This window comes from Haliaeetus albicilla, chromosome 8 (assembly GCF_947461875.1).
Source record: "Haliaeetus albicilla chromosome 8, bHalAlb1.1, whole genome shotgun sequence".
NCBI classification, from domain to species: domain Eukaryota; kingdom Metazoa; phylum Chordata; class Aves; order Accipitriformes; family Accipitridae; genus Haliaeetus; species Haliaeetus albicilla.
This window is the reverse complement of record NC_091490.1, coordinates 32,472,228-32,489,023: the sequence shown is the minus strand read 5'-3', so window position 1 is coordinate 32,489,023 and position 16,796 is coordinate 32,472,228. Positions and strand designations below refer to the sequence as shown.

The 16,796-nt window shown below is 41.6% G+C and overlaps 1 protein-coding gene across 2 annotated transcripts in view; it reads left to right on the top strand.

Annotated features, from left to right (window-relative positions):
* C8H1orf21 (chromosome 8 C1orf21 homolog) overlaps window positions 1-16,796 on the top strand; it is a 129,729-nt gene that overhangs the window by 37,679 nt on the left and 75,254 nt on the right. For both annotated transcript variants that reach the window (XM_069789586.1, XM_069789587.1), the window contains exon 2: window positions 13,718-13,923. In XM_069789586.1, coding sequence (XP_069645687.1) covers window positions 13,830-13,923 — 94 coding nt within the window. In that variant the 5' untranslated portion in view covers window positions 13,718-13,829. The remainder of the gene's footprint in view (window positions 1-13,717; window positions 13,924-16,796) is intronic.

Sequence of the window (16,796 nt, the reverse complement as noted above, 5' to 3'; positions counted from 1 at the left end):
ACGCCAGTATTTACAGTTATGTTGTTTTGAGTTAAATGTTGTTCTAGGGAGCTGGACTCAGTTATATGGTTTTTCTTACAAATAACATTGAACCAACTTCCAGTTTACAGGCTCCTTGCTCAGCCATGAACCATCCACATTTAGAGCTTGGGAGGGAGGTGCACAATCTGTGCAGGACCTGGTACAGCACTGGTTTATACTTGGGGCCATATAGCTGCACTGTTTAAAAACTGGTTTTGTGTGGTGCAATCACATAGTTTGGGGGGGGGGGGGAAGTGTTTTTATTGTGTATTTTTTTAGCATTGCAAAGGGGAAAGCCAAGATTAGCAAGCTGGATGGGACTTGTGTGTGTTAAAGATTTTCTTGGTGCTGCCTTACTTTAATAAAAAGAAAAGGAAAGAAAAAAAAATTTCTTAAAAAAAAAAAATCATTAAAAAAAATGTGCAGTGTATTTTTGCCTGAGGGAGGATTGTGGCAGACCAGACCCAGCTGGGCTGTATGTCTATGACTAGGTCTCCTGCAAAGGGCTGAGCAACTGTGGTCTGCTTGCCAAGCTTTCTTGGGATTGGAGGAGACCGTGGGTAAGCTTTCTGTCTGTCCCACAGACTGAAGGATTTTTTCATAGTTGTCTAAAACCAGTTTTTGCGTTTCAGGTCAGTAGCTGGCTAACTGTCAGCTCTGCACCCTAGCAAGAGCTTCTTTGGATGCTTCGTTCTGCCCTGCTTTGCTCTGATGGGAATGGTTTTGTGTCTTTTAAGCTTCTAGTAAACTCTAATTTTGAGTGTTATGTTTTGGAGAAGTACTACAACTTGCAATAGTTTGACCCCCCATTTTCCTTTTTTTTTTCTTCCCCTCCTTAATTAATATCAAATTCAATGTTTTTTGAATTTAGTTTCAGTATTGCTTTCATAACATAATAAAAACATATCCAAGAGAGCCTGCCTGCTGTTAGAGTTCATAAACTTACTTCATTTTCTAATTTTAAAAAGAAATCCTTCTCATGCTTGAAGCTAAAAGGGGGAGAGGAAGGCTATAAAGATATTGCAGAATTTACTCTTAGGAAAGCAGCTGCTATTTTCATGTGCAGAAAGCTGAATGTGGGAGTAAAGGGGCCAATGAGCTTAACATTGTACAGCTGTTGGTTGGCTGCCTTTTATCTTCGGATGCAGCTGCGTTGAAGTTTCACTGTCGCAGGGAATCATGGACCCTGGTTGGTGAAATGGTCTTGCTGGAGCGGACTCAGCTGGGAAGAGTCAACCTGCAGACCTGGAGATGGAGAGGATTCAGCTCAGCAGGTTATTGCAGTTAGTCCTTGCTGGACCTGAGGAGGGGAATAACAACAAAATAAAGAAGGAACAAAGATGTAAATGAAACATAACCAACACTACAGTACTTCTCAAAGTAATAAACATGTCGGGGCCAAAGGTTTTGAGAGAAGTCCCTAAGGAAGAGGATACAGCCATATGACATCCTTGTAGAGAGGTTCTCAAAAAACCCAAAATGGTGCTACAATGTTGAATATAAACACTGTTGAAATGTGACTGTTTTCATGTAGTTTCTGCACAAATATCAGCAGTAGGTCAAAATATTTTAAGGCTGCTGAGATGGCTTTAGCAATTCTTTGTGGCTACGTGGGTAGTATGGAGAGGTACGTGTTGTTCCTTGGCCCCTTATACTAGTGACAGTATATAACAACTAAGGCTCTGAAGGTCTCAGTGCAGTGGACATTGAATTGGAAAAGGAACAATATTTGAGCATTTGAATAATAAAGTATTGGTAAGGAAAGTCCATTGCAGGCAGAAGGAAAAGGATTCAAAATAGCTCCTGGAGGGTCAGCTCAATTCATCCCCATGAGAAAAGAGATCTGTTCAGAGCATAGCAGAAGAAATTGGAAAATACTTTTGAATCCGGATTGTAATTCTGGTCTCAAGTTGATGAAAACTGTGCAGTCAGTGAAATTTCCACATGACTGTGGATGGTGTCCTCTGCCCTTGGATATGAATGAGAGGCCCAGTGTGGACCAGTGGAGAGATAGCCTGGGTGATGCATTCGCATCCTCAGAGCCATTGCCTGCTCAGCCCCTCCTCAAAGCCAGCCAAATAGCATATATACTTGCGTCCTTCTTGCTTTTCTAAGTCTTCTCAATCTTTTGTAGTCCATATTTCTGTTTTCTTCAGAGGTCCTATAGTATTTTGTTCCACTCTTGCAAATCGAGCAGTGTTGCATTAACTTTTCTTCCCATCAGTTTTCCCTTCCTGGGTGAGCATCTGCAGAGCTTTAGCATTTTTGGATGTCTGTGCTGGCATATTTTGGCACGGGTTATCCACAAGAGTTATAATCCTGTAGCCATTTGTATTGTTCTAGCAGCACAATTCTTAAAAAAAATTGCTATTATGTTTCAATTCCTAATGATTGTATTCAGTGGTATTTGGAACCTTTTCAATTATTTATTACACATTTCTTCTCTGCTCCTACAGTTGAGCAGAATGTATTTCTTTTTCCCTGCTCTGTTTGGGTTTCTCTCCTTGCTTTGACTCCTGTGAGGCTGTAATGTTTTCAGCTGTCCCCCGTCCCCCCCCCCCCCTCATGTATTGGTTTGGCAGAAAAATCACAGTGAGAGCTCAACTGTGTAGCCAGGTGACTGTGAGGGGGGTGGGAGAACACTACATTTGCCATTTTCTTTCAGGATTATTTCCTCCAGCTTGTTCGTGCTCCGTTATACACCTTTCAAAACTGCAGGACCTGAAGCCAGTGATTCATCTCCCTGACTTTGGAAACTTCACAGTCCTACAGCTAGACTGATGCATGACCCCCCTGCTCCTCCCTAGATGAGTTATGTTCCATGTGTTGCGTGGAGGGAGTCGGGAGCAGTACTCGAAATATTTTTGGATGGTTCCCAGTCCTCAAGTCAGTTCCAGTTTCAGTTTTTGATGGTGAGCAGCACTGATTAGTTTATAATCTTTGCTGTTCCTCAAGAGACGTGAAGGCACATGCATGCTTTGCAAAGACAGCTTAATATTATTTAATGCCTTTTGCAATCACAGAGTCCATGCTGTGCGTGCAAGAGTCACTGGTGTGGTGTTTGCATGCACTGATGCTGCACTAAAGATCTGCTGACCTGGAGAGTTGCAACACTTGATCTGCAAAAGTGGCTTCAAACCAGCTTTGGATGAACTGGGTGAATCCAAAGGTACCCATCCTGTGTGGGTACATTTTGGGACAGTAGCTGGATCAGTCGCTCTTAAGTCTTGATTGAATCAACTGCAAATAGCTTTGAATTTAGCCACTTGCAAAGAGGAGTCAGGGCACAGATGACGTGACCTTGATGTCCTGGGTGGAGTGGCAGAAGTTCTGCTCATGCTGCTGGGAGCAAGCGTCCCTTGAAGAGGGGACACCACAGGCAGCTGGGAGCAGTAACCTCTGCAGACATGGACCATGAGTCACAGCTCTTGTTCAGCTGGCTGACCTTTGTGTTGAAGGAGGTAACAAATGCGCTGATGGTGGATCAGTGCAGGTGAGGCCTAGAGATGAAGATATCCAGCTGATGCTCAGCAATGAGCAGCTGGTGGGTAACAGCACCCAAACCATAACAGACCTTTTCCAAAAGGATACTGTGCTCTTGATCTAACTGTCCTTTGCTTCAGGTCTGCAAGGGTTTTGCTGAGCTGGGATTCATGGGTGAGGTATAAATGTTCTCAGAGTGGTTCTTAAACCTCTTTCTGTACCAAAAATTGCTTCTTAATGATTATTCTGCATGGTGTTTGGTTTAAATAAATTCAAGTGGTATCCAGAAAAAGTTTACACCATGAAATAGAAAGTTGTGCTTGATGTATTTTCCCCCAAAATTTCTCATTTGAAAGATTTAATTTGTTTTATACACAACTGGTTTTAAACACTGTTTTTTTGAGTTCAAATAGTTCCCTAAACTGTGGGTCAAAGCGTAAGAGCACAAAGCACGAGAGATGCCAAGTAGGAGCCAGCTGCCTATACACAGAAAATCTAACATGGTTGCTTTTGGGGGAATGTAACATTAGACCAAAGTAGAGAGGCAGGATTCTAACAGCCTGAATAAGATGTAGGTAATTTCAAGAAGACAGAAGTTGGTTTCGACGTTTTTAATCCTGATGAGGTGTGTTGCTGCCTTGACTGGTCCTTGTTGTAACGCAAGGAAGTCGAGCACCCCATCAGTGTTGTCAGTGGGAGGAGAGCTCTGCAGCATTCCATGCTCCTGTGCTACTGATCCAGCTCTGGGCTTGCTGGTTGTGTTTGAGTTATAGCTGTGTTAATATGAAATGAAAATATTTCAATTGTTTTTGGCTAGTCTACTGCTCATTTATTTATAACATAGGCCGGAACATGGTTTAGATCTTATTTTTTGAGTATCCAGGTTTGGTTATGCGTATATCCATTCACCATCTCACCACTGAAAGGAAAACTCTCCATTACTTGCTCTATTAGCATTAATGGAGAGTATGGAAATATAATTTATGATGTTCTAAGACTTTTTTTTTTTAATTTAAAGAAAAAAAAAAAAAAAGAAAAAGCCCTTACCCAAAGCAGTGGCTTGGGTAAGCTCCTAAATCTGTGTTGATGGAATGGAGTAAGGAAATGTTTTTTGCAAATGCTGAGCCTCCAGCAGGGATGTCCAGAAGTGTCCATGCCTGAGCGCTGGATGGGGAGATGCAGTCAAAGAAGGGGATGGATCACAACAGGTTTTACAAGAGCGGTGACACATTGCTTTTCCTCCCCGTAGCCCAGCTCCTCTCTTGCCTATGTTTTTTCAGCTGCCTGTTCTTGGCCAGAGGTTTCTGAAGCTCTCCTGCTCCTGAGCACAGCCTGCTTTCTCAGCTGCCCTCCCAACTCAGGTTTCCAGGAGATAACCTGAGCGATAGGGTACGATATCACATAGGGCTCTCAGATCAAACCATACCAATGCAAACATTCAGGTACTGTGGCCTTAGCACCAAAAATCCTGTTTTTTCATCCTTGATCCTGAGGAGTAGCCCTGCTAAGCAGGAGGGGGCAGTCAGTAGTGTAATTTTGGGAAAATGGGTTGCAGTGTGCATCCCTTTCAGTCCTACTTGTGCCATTTACATAGGACTACGGTTAGGCAATGTCCTGACTCTGTGAAAAAAATCCCCAGAAGAAATGCTGAATCCTATACAGTTGTTCACAAAAGCTAAGAGTGAAATGAGCCTCTTTTTTAGCTTTTATCATTAATTTTAACTGATGATTTTTAGCTAGATTGTAGCTGTTGTTTCAGCTGTAGAGGAGACAGCTGTGCATGGGAACGGGTGCCTGTGCTGGGATTACTCCTCGCTGGCCTGGATGAGCCACCGTCTGTGGTTGCACTGTGTTGTTTAAGTGTTATCAGGTTAGTGAAGAAAGATTTCATTTTTCTCAAGCTCATCTCCAAAAAAAAAAAACCGGACACCCCTTTTAAATTGTTTCATGCTTTACTTGCACAGAAACAGCAGAGGTGCATATGGCAAATGTTTCCTTGCTGACACATTAGCAGCAGGTCCCCAGCATCTCACCCCCCTTGGCTTCTGCATAGCTGAGTTGTTTTGTTTTAATTTCAACCTAAGTGGCACACGAAGTAGCTCCTGCCACAGCTCTTTGAATGAAAAATGCCTCGGAAGTGACCCAGGGGGCAGATGGTGGGCTCTGTATTGCTGCAGAGAGATCCAGCAGCCCTTAGGTCTCAAAGGAGTTTTGCTGTAACAGGAGATGCTGCACCCCGGTGCTGGAGAGGAAGAATTAATCTCTGGTCTTTCAGCATCATTTTGCACTGCCACCACCACCTTGGGTGCACGGCACTGAGGTCGGATGGTCTGAAGAGCAGGGACGGAGACTCCTGTGTGCACGCCAGCTCTCGGGAAGTCTACAAGTCCCTTTCCTGGGGAGTGTAGCTGTGCCAGATTTGTGATACGATGAAGCAAAAAGTGCTCTTGTTGGGTTTTGAAAGATGCTCATCATCACCACACAGAGTGGAGAGGTTGTATCTCGCACAGCTGGAGGCATCTAGCAGACGCACCTCTGTGTGATTATTTTCACTATCGTGGTAGCACATGAGAAAGACTAAGAAGTAGTTTGGGAAGGAAATAAAAGTGTGGAAGAACAAAGGATAAAGATTAGACCTCCAAGTCTAAAAAGTCCAAGTCTCCAAGTCTAATACCACTGATGTGTGGTATTAGATACTTGATGCTTTTGCTGTTGAAATGAAGAAGTACGTGCTTCGCGTTTTTAGGAGAGCCACTGCTTTTTTTGGGAGAGGGACTGTCCTAAAAAGAGTTCAGCTCTAGGCCAGAGTCACTGTTTACATCTGGAGGTGCATTCCCCATCACTGGTGGGAAAGGGGCAGGAGGAATTTGGGAGGACGAATCTGCTTTTTTCACAGTGTGGTAATTACCTCTCAAGGTTTTCCTCCAAAGTAAATGGTTTTGTCGATGGCGCAGCTGCAGCTACTACATCATTTTATTTTAGTCTAATTCTAAAAGATGGGGATGATTGGCTAGGTGTAATGATTGCATCTTTAAATTATTTTTAATACGGCAAAACAACAGGAGGGAGTTCTCAAAAGGGAGATGATGCTCAGACCCATACTTAGACATGTACAAAACTTTGTATAAATCACTGTTCCTGTACCTCAGAGCCTTTTACTGTATCTTGCTTAGTAAATCCTATCTTGCTCTTAAACCATGAAGACAGAAATGAAATTAAATAGGAGAGCTTATTGTTGGTTTTCTTTATGCTTTAGAGGTACATGGGCACCCTACCCATTACGGTAAGTGCTGGAGATTATGCTTAGATATACAGGAAAGTTATGTACTAAGGAGAATTGAACCTGGCTTTTCTGCAGTCCTGTCTAGTATCTGCTATCACACCAGCATGCCTGGCTGGCCTGTGATCACCAGCACTACATTTCCAAAATTCCTTTGTAAATAAATCACAAGACAATCCTTCTTTCATGAAATTTGAGTTTTAGAAGTGACCTCAAGCCACCTAAAGTCAGTGGAAAGGGTCTTGTTGCCTTTAATCAGGTCCCTCATGCTGGTGTCTGTTGGGTCTTCAATCATCTAGCACTGTCTGTGACCCAAAAGAGAAGTACTGGGCAATGGACTGATATACTGTAGTGACCCACCAGCTCTGAAACTGGCACTGAAACATGTTTAATAGGAAACACACATCTGAACTTTTTGTGCGTGTTGTGGAAATCTCTACTGCAATTCTGTAATGTCCTTGTAACAGCTATAGCAATTGCTTATATAGAAGCAGGAAATATTTAAAGTGTCATCAGCTTATTGTCATGTAATCTTATTTTTAATGAGAAGTGCTTGTTTTTTCTGCAAAGGGAAAGTACATAGGATAAATGTCCTGATTCTTTGGAAATTCTGGTTGAGTAGCACCACCTACTACGGTGAAGAGAAGCTGCGGGACTGCTACTGGTTTGAAAGAGGCTGTGCAGGTGAAATATGTTGTATGAAAATTTTGCTTTCTTGCCAGAAACATATCATCTCTAGTGCGTTTTTCCTCTGTGTGCAAGGAAGAAAAGCCCTACAGCATTGCCAGCCCATAGTCTTGTAAAGTCTCATCTGTCTTCAATATTTTGTCTATTAATTCTCCTAGAAAGAGGGAAAAAAAATAATTAGATGCTGAAACTGCATTCTGTAATGGTGGTGGTAATCTTTCTATTGCTACTTCTAAAGTATTTGAGGTTTAAAAAACCAAACAGTAGAATTAATTAATCTTCTTTGGAAACAGCAAAAATGGTAGGTCCTGTGACTGACATATCTTGCTCCTGGGTTGCTGGGCTTTTCACATTGGTGTTACTTTAACTCTGCCCTGTGGCAATGAAGAGGAAGATTGAGATGCAGTTCCCCTTCCCTTCCTCACTTGTATTTTACTGTGTAATGTGTGAAATGTCTTCCCAGGGACTCACTGGTGGTATTCTTCCTTATGAGACTGAGTAAGGAGAAAATGCTCCCTAGAAGTATCATGTTGCTTTTGAGAGCTATTCTATCTGGAAATCACTTGTTGCTTTAATACATCAAAAAACATTTATTGGATCAGCAGAAATGCTGGTTGCAAACAAAAGAAAAGAAAATGAGAGGCTAATTTTGCTGATAAAAAGGGTAAGATAAGCCTCAGCGGGGCAAAGTCTGTCCTGTAATAGAATGAGTAACCTGATGATATGAATTAATAGCATTAATTCAAACCAGGCCCTCCCTGCTGGGAAGAACTAGGTAGATGAGCTTCTGTGGTTTTTCTGTCAGGTCTCTTTAGCTGTCAAATTGCAGTATTCTTGTTTGCTCTTTCAAAAGTGAGTGCTTCAAATACAATTTCTGCTGAGCATGGCTTCCTGAGAGAGGATACATGCAAATGGCAGTTCCACCATCCTGGGCTTATTTAGTTTGTCAATGGTATTTTTAGTGCAGCTTGAGTAAAAAGCTGTAAAACTGTGGTGCGCTTTCTCTGTGTTTCCTTGTGTGTTATTGATTTTTACAGTGCCGCACTCATTCTTTTCCCTTTCTGTGAGATTACTCCTGCATTCACTCAGCTGGCCGGCACAGTGTGTTTCCAACAGGTTGCTGAAATGTGGTAATAAACACAGAAATTTTGCATCACGGAGGCAAACAATTAATAGAGGGGAGAAAATGCTTAATTTCATGGCTATTAGTATCAACAGGCAGAGGGGAGCTTGTTCTGCCTATGGGTTCAAAGGAACAGAGCATCACCACTCACTTTGACTTTTCTTTTTCCCCTTCTACCACTGCAAGGTATTACTCCAGAGTGTTTGCAACTCTCATTCTGCTGTAACCTTGCCCTGTTCATTTAGCAAGTCAGTGGTTAATTTGCAATATAACTATGCTATTCACCAGCAATGCTGGTTCGAATAATTTGAAGAAGGAGAAGCAGAGTTTATAGGATATTTTTTTTTTTTTAACCCCCCCCCCCCCCCCCCCAGGCCATTGGTGCACTTCAAAGGCAAAAGCTCCAACTTTTTGACTCAAAAATGCCTTCTGATAGTTGGGGGAAAGAAACCCCAACAACCCCAAAGCCATCTTTTCTGGCAGAGGTGGTGGAGGGTAGCTGAGGAGGAGGTGTACCATAGTGGGGACTCCCAGGTGCTGACTTCCAACAACCCTTGTGGAAGGCAAATTCAGAAGACATTGCTGCTTTCTTCTTTTTGGGGGAAAAAAAAATTCAAATGGAAATCAAACAGGCCTATTTCTTACAGGAAATAAATACAATTAATAGCACTAAGTTAAATCCTTGTGTTCTCCCTGGACTAGGTTGTATTATAGGAGAAGGCAGTGTGGTTTTTCTTTGTAGCTTAGCGTTTTTTTTCATGTTGCATGAAGCTCATTGCTGTGATTTCTTGAGCTTTGTGAAATTTTAACCTGATTTCCTGCATGGTCAGCACGGAAGGAAACTTTTAGATGTATCTGCAGCCTGAAGAAGGTGAAAGATTGGTTATCTCAGTGCAATAAAGATGAAAACAAATACACCTGTGGTAACAGAATAATTAACATAAATTTGTTGTAAAACAGTGGAGATCCTCCATTTGCTATTAAGTGTTTGGTTTTCAGCTGTGGAAGCAAAATGTGTTTTGTCAAGGATGCAGCCTTGGACATGACTGTCAGAAGTAAGAGGTGAGGGGATAAGTGGATTAATGAAGTGTTGAAAGAGCTGGTAAAAGAAAAAGCACAATATAGACAAGCTTAAAAAAAAAAAAAATTTGCTTAAGGTTTCCAATAGCAATCTCTAGTCTAAGAATTGAGATCCCGTTTTTTTAGCTCAGAAGAAACTTGAGGTACGAAGTACAGCATCTGAGAGTGTCTGTAGTCTTCTCTTGACCCACACATAAGATGTTAATCTTAAACCTGCCACACTTAATTTGGGGTGGTGTAGACACTTTTGATCTGCCTGAGAGATTTTTCTCACTAGCATTTTGCAGATTGGAGCTTGTAAATTGCCTCTCAAATCTTGATAATTAATGATGGTGGGTGGTGAACATGAACTGCAAATGGTTTGAGGTTTTCTTATTCTTTTTGGTTTTGGCTTCTAAAAATCTGTATGCCCCCAAAATGCTCAAGAAGACAAAAGGGAAAATTATATTTGTGGAAAAGTGGGGGAGGAGGCAGAACGGATTCTGCTGCTATTCGAAGTACTGCCTTTCACATCGTTAAAACCCTCTGCAGGCATCCAGCTGAAAGAGGACCAGCACCTCATTTCTGAGTGATACCTGAATCTCGTCACAGCGGGCTTCGATATGCGGGCAAGAGAGGTTTCCCTGAGGCTGGGGACAGTGTAAGGCTGGGGAGCGTCGTGGTGTTGTGTATCTCAGATTTCATCTCTTATAAAATTAATGCTGCTTTTCTCTCACTCTCTCTTTTTTTTTTGTTTGGTTTTAAATCCTCTGCTAATTCTGGCTTGTGTTAGTTATTGGTGTCTCAGTGTCATCTGTCTTGCTGTACTATGTGTCTGTAGTCCAAGAAACGTGCCTGGAAATGTGTGTTGGACTTACCTTGGAGGTCATTTTGGAGTAGCTTTCTCAGCCCAATTTATTGGCACAAGGAGAAATTGCCTTCATAATCCAAGTGTTAGTTGTGTAGTTTTTTCAGACACTGCTGTGATTACTGTCCTTTAATGTAAAAGATGAAACTTCCAGTTCTTGTATTCCCCTTTGTTTCCTTTAATCGCAGCATGCCTTTGAACGTGACCATATTTTTAGTAAGGTTGGCGTGTGCTACCAAGATACTGCAAGAAGAGATTTGACTGTGGATGTTTTTTCCTTCGCTCCTCCAAAGAGCTTTATCCTTCTGCATTCATATTTTGTGTCTTTGCTCCTGATTGCTTCTACAGCTCGCCAGCCCTGGGTGACGGGACCATCAACCTCCTGGGTACTAATCAACGATTAAGTATTTTGCAATTTGTTTTGCTGCATGTTGGCTGTGTATAAGGCTTCACAAAAAATCCCCTCCCCAAAACCAGCTCACTGCTATGTTATGAAATACATTTGGTTTTTATTACTAAGCAGCTGTTTCCCTTTTGTAAATGGTCCCTGCTGAGAGACAGAAAAAGAAAGAGGAAAAGTAGTTGAAAATGGCAACAGCGTAATTCCTTCAACAGGTACTTCTGTGAGTGCAGTTTGGCTGTTCTGTGACAGAGATGCTGGGTTTGCAGTGTGCGGTGATTTTCCCCCATGTACAGTGTGTTAGCAGTCCCACCTACATACCTCCTTGTCTTTTCTGGGGTTACATCGAGTCTCCCCTTGCTCTTTGCCCCATAGCCAGCCACATCTTTTTCCCTGGGATAAAGTAACTGGTTATATTTTAAATAAGAAATCAAAGTTACTGTTTTCAGGCTCTGCTTATCTTGAGGCTCCTGCTTTTATCTGAAATCTGAAACAGGGACTCTGTGGCAAAAAACTTGATCATTTTTACCCCCTCATTTGTTTCTGTTGGTCTATTAAAGCTATTGTCTTTAAGCAAATTTGCATCCTCTAAGAAAATTACTCCACATTTAATTTCCAGTCCAGTTAGCAGTTCCCGTTCCCAGTCTGCTCTTTCTCCTCCATCTCGCACACCTCTGTGTGTCTTGACCTACCTCCTGAGCAAGCACAGTGTGGCTGATGCTTGAAATCCTTATGGAGCCTCATTTCCCACCCCAACAGTGAGATGAAGACCTGTTACCTTAATGCAGGCTGTCATGCTCTTTGGACACATGTGAGGATAAATTGTAATTGTCAGCTGTGACCCTCACTGCATTGCAAAAGAACAACTTACATAGTTTACATAAAATGAGTGTATCGGTATTTATGACACATGGCAAGCATAATTAGGATGGCCTGCTCTGGATGCTGATTGCTTGGATGTGCACAGAGGGATCTTGAGAGCTATTTGTGTCTTAGCAGGGCTTATAGCTTTGTCTATACATCTGACAAGCAGATGTATTAAAATGGTTTGAAGAATAGCCTTGGCAATTGCTTGAGGAAGCAGAAAGCTTCCCTAGTATAATACTGACTTCTGCAAAACCTAGGTTTTCTTTTTAAAAAAAAAAAAAAAAAGTATGTAACCACATAGAGTTAAAATAATAGCTCAAGGGGGATCTGCTCGCTCCCTTCCACTAAGAGGATGAATGCTTGGTTTAAAATCATGGGGTTTTGTGTGAGTAGCTAGCTGTGGCTAAGGGAGAAGAGGATTGGGTAATTAGAAGATTACACTCAAGTGTGCCTATATGGGGGGAAGGGAAAAAGGAGAAAACATGTTGGGGAATATACTGAGATAAAGAAAAATGCACGTACAGGTGTGACTGGGAGAGTTAGCTGCTTAGAACAGGGACTGAGCATGTATATGTTGTACGCTTTGAGTGGAATGCCCTCGTTAAGTGGAGAAAAGCACTTTTCTGTGCAGAGCAAGATGGAAGGTGGAAGCTGGTCTGTGAGTAGACGTGAGAGGTGGTTCTGCATCCAGAGTCCTTCCTCCTGCATGGTAAAAGTTGTTCTTCAGGGAAACTGCGGCTGCAATAGCAGAAGCAGAATCCCTCTTGGCCTCGCTGGCCACATCCTCGTTTCTGTGACTTTGGGGATGGGCAGGGAAATCCCTCCAAGGGTGGCTGTGGAGGCCCCATAACCACGTCCTGATGTGTCATGGTGCTGCCTCAGCACGGGCAGGTGTGCTGTTCGTGCTGAGCGTGCAGGCAAATAAAACTCAGAAGATTTTCTTTGGGGTTACACCTTTCTGGTAGGATGGATACTGCTATATCCTAGGTAGGAGCACCCGTCTACTGTTGTAGATAAAATTCTTGTGGTCGGCATGGAGTAAAATGAACAACATCCTTTTAAAGTAAATACCCAGAAGTAACGAGTTAAGAAATTGTGTATATGATCTTATGCTATAGCTGAGCTAAACAACTCAGTAAAAAGGGGTGGTTTTCATTTTCCTCTAGCTCTTCTCCCCTTCCAAAAGATTTGGCTGGTGGAAAGGCAAGCCTGGTCATTCACCCAGCTTTGAAGTTGGTTTTGTTTGAGTGTGGAACCATTTAGTCATTAAACAGTTAATGTTTTTAAATTTTTTTTTTTTACATAAAATATTGCAGATATAAATTAGCTTTTCCTTCCCCCCTTTGTTTTACATGACATCTGGATTGTTTAGCAGTGTTATTGTATCTTAAGATGGGTATAGTTGCCTTTTTGAGCAGTGGAGGTTTAATGGATCCAGTAGAATAACGAACACATAGTAAAAAGATAGTAAAGCTGGCTATCCTCTTTCACATCTATTAACATAAGATCTTGAATTGATTCAGGGGGATTATTTTGTCTGAACACTTGCAATTAGCAGCTCTTAATCATTTAAACACTTTGTAAGAAATCTGGCTTGACAGGTAGATTGGTAAAAGGAACAGGAGGAGCAGATATTGCCAGTTTCTTGTCTTCTTTCCAAAAAACCCCATGTTCTGTGGGAATAGCCAGGTGGGTGGGAAACATCTGTGTGTACCTATATCATACTCTACCTATATCATATCATACTCTAGCTATATCAGCTGTTTACTGAATATGGTTTTAAACACCTAAGATGATGGAGACAGTCTGTGCTCTTGTACTCCTCTTCACAAACCCCATTTTTTTTATTTCTTGAAGCTCTACATTTAGAGGTTACCTTTTGTCAATATATGTGGTTAAATACTTTTCTCTCTCTTTTGCTGTCTTTAGGTAGAAGTGACTTGACAACCACACGGGAAAGAGGATTATTTTTAACACAATGAGCGTGCGTCTCTAGACATGATTTGTAGTTTGGTCCAGCTGGAGCTGTCTGAATGAAGCTATGGGCTGTGCCTCCGCCAAGCATGTTTCTACTGTTCAAAACGAAGAGGAAACTCAGAAGGGGAAAAACTATCAGAACGGAGATGTGTTTGGTGGTAAGTGTTGCAGGATTTCATCTTTCTCCAACATCATGAATGTTCTGGAAGGTATATTTGAGAGCCTTAGCCTTTCACAGAACATAAAGGAAAATGCATGTTAAAATAAATCATGATGATAGTGCAGTTAGCCCCTCCACGGGGCAGTACCATGACAGCTGAAACAGAGGTTGGGGTGAAATCCTTAGTGGAAAATTAACATTCTAAGTGATGTACAGTACTGCACTGTCTTTAACTCCATGCATCCGGGAATAGTTCAAAGACAACAAGTTGCACACCCCCTCATATTTATACATGTGTCTCCGTTATATATTTGTCATTAGGTACCAAAACAGTTGAGTCATTTCCTAAAAATAAAAATCCATTCAGTCAGAAAAATAATTCCTCAATGCTGTTTTCCTGTAAAGCAATAAAACATTAGTTCTGAAATCCTATAGCAAACAGGGTTTGAAGGTACAATGAAACTAGAAATAACCTTCTGTGAGGGATTCAGTGGTACTGGGAAGCTCTGAATGTGGGATGAAAACATCTGTTTCACTGTGTGGGACAACTGGTCTACAATCCAGGTCTTGTCACAGATACTTGTGCATCAGGAAAGGTAAAGTGATATGAGATAAAATCCATAGTTAGCTTCATGATTGCCCCCCCCCCCCCCCAGATTCTGTTAGTATATTCTAAGTGGTTTTTAGATAATAATCTAAATCATAATTAAGTTTTTAAAATGTCAAGAATTATCTGGAAGACTGTTCAGAAATGAAATTTCTAGATCTGCCCATATATCTATCTGAAAGTTAAGTCAGCTGTGAATAAGCTGACTTGGTACTGTTATTCTTAAAATAGGTGCATTACTACTGAGTGTGCCAAAGTTCTGTGGTGGTTTTTATAGCAGTTGTTTGTGTAATACTGGGAATGACACATCTAGCATTAAAAAATATCTCCCTTTAATTTCAAAAGCAATGATATTTTACTTTCTCAGCCTTTCTGAGGGCTAGCTTGCTCTCGCTGTGGATTCCAAAGTAAGAATACCTAGATGGGTAATCCGAAGAGAAAGTAGTTGTTCAGCAGACTTCAGGACTAAATGATGGGTTCTTTTCCTGTGCGTGCTCCTTCACTAATGCTAGAGATACTGGTTTTGGAATTGTGAGTTCAGTATGTTGCTCTTATTTAAAACAGGTTTTAAGTGCTGTCATGAACAAAAAGCCCTATTAGTTTCTCAAAGGAAACTGAGTTTATATTTTAGCTGATATTTAGCGAGGGAGCAATTTTTGGCAATATGTGTGTCTCAGTTTGGGGGGGGGGTTGTTGTTTTTTTGTTTTGTTTTGTTTAACTGCATGCTGCAGGCCAAAGACCATAACTTTAATGACAAGAAACCTAAAGTAACTTCTGGAGGCAGAGGATGAAGAAGACTGAAGGAATTTTAAAGGGCACCCACTTTATAGAGCTGGACTGGTGTCAACAGTATCATTTAGCTATTTTGGAATCCATCCAAGTGCTGTTAATTGTCCCCTATTTTATAGAAACCTATCAATGTCAGGAGTAATACCTGCTGTTAACCATTTTGTGGCACATACTTTAGGTATGCAGTTTGTCATTGCTAAAGATCCAGTTCCATGACTGATCCTTTTTTAGCAGAGTTGGAGCCTGTGACTTAAACAACTTGTTGAATGGTAACCAGAATGAGCACAGAAGCCACATTTTTCCCTTGCTGCTGAGGGACAGCCTCTAGATCAGGAATTAGGTGTATGAGAAAGGTGAGCTGGAGTGTACCTGGCTTTACTGCTGTCCTTTTGGGACCTATAAATGATCAAGAGGATGCTTAGAAGCAGGAAGCCTCATGCTTCATATGTACAGTGCTGTGCATAGTTCCTGAACACAATTTGTTAATACAAAAAAGAGAGGCAAGATAATTTCACCTTAATATCATATTTGTCATCCTTCTTAACAATCTTCTGGACTTGCCAAACGCCTAGAGCTCTTTCATAGCAGACTGAATCCTATTCCTGCTTCCCGTGCTTCCATATTGGAAATCATAGTGGCAATTGCATTGTTTGTTATGAGTTAGACCTGAAAGCTCAGAGTATTCTTCCCACTTCGTTTTCTATTAAACTTCCATGTTGTTAGTCCCAAATTAATTCCATGTAACATTCTGCAGAGTTATTCCTTAAGTCATCAAGGAGGAAGTCAGTGCCGTATCAGAGGCCTGCCATCATCAACTCCCTGCAAGGAGAGAGCGTAGCCGAGCTCAGCTAGAATGACAAATCTTAGCAGAATAAGTTCCCAGAGATACAGGAGGATCCACAGAGTCAACAAAGGTTAAAAAGCATTGCAGCACTTCCATCATGCGTTTGCCTGTCCAGTTCCAGGTGCCAAGAACTGCTGAATGTTTCCTTCCTTATTTCTGGGAAGGGACAGAAATGTCTCATTCAGCCAGTAGCCAAGAGCAGAGTATCTCTGCAGCCTGTAGGGATTGAAAATTAGCTGCAGAATGACTAGGCAGAGCAAGACCAAGGTGAGTGTTAGGGAAATCAGATCATTCGTGAGGAGCAAGAAGGTAATGGAAAGGGAATTAGAGGCAGTCTGTAAGAGAAGTAGTTTTGGGGAAGGAAGCAGCAAAGTAAAAGAAACAGAGACGACAAGTGGGGTTGAAAGGTGGCTGATGTAGTGATAGCGTCAACAACATCCTGAGAATATTAGTATGCATATATTGTGATGTTCATAGATGATGAACACTTGCAGTGTTCGCATCTGGGGACTAATCTGACAAAGTGCCTGTGCAGAAGTAGCAGGTATGAGCTCCATAGTTGTAGTAGCCCAGATTGCCTCAGATGTTTCACAAGTGGAGGAATTCCTGAAGGACTTGGAACAGCAATGA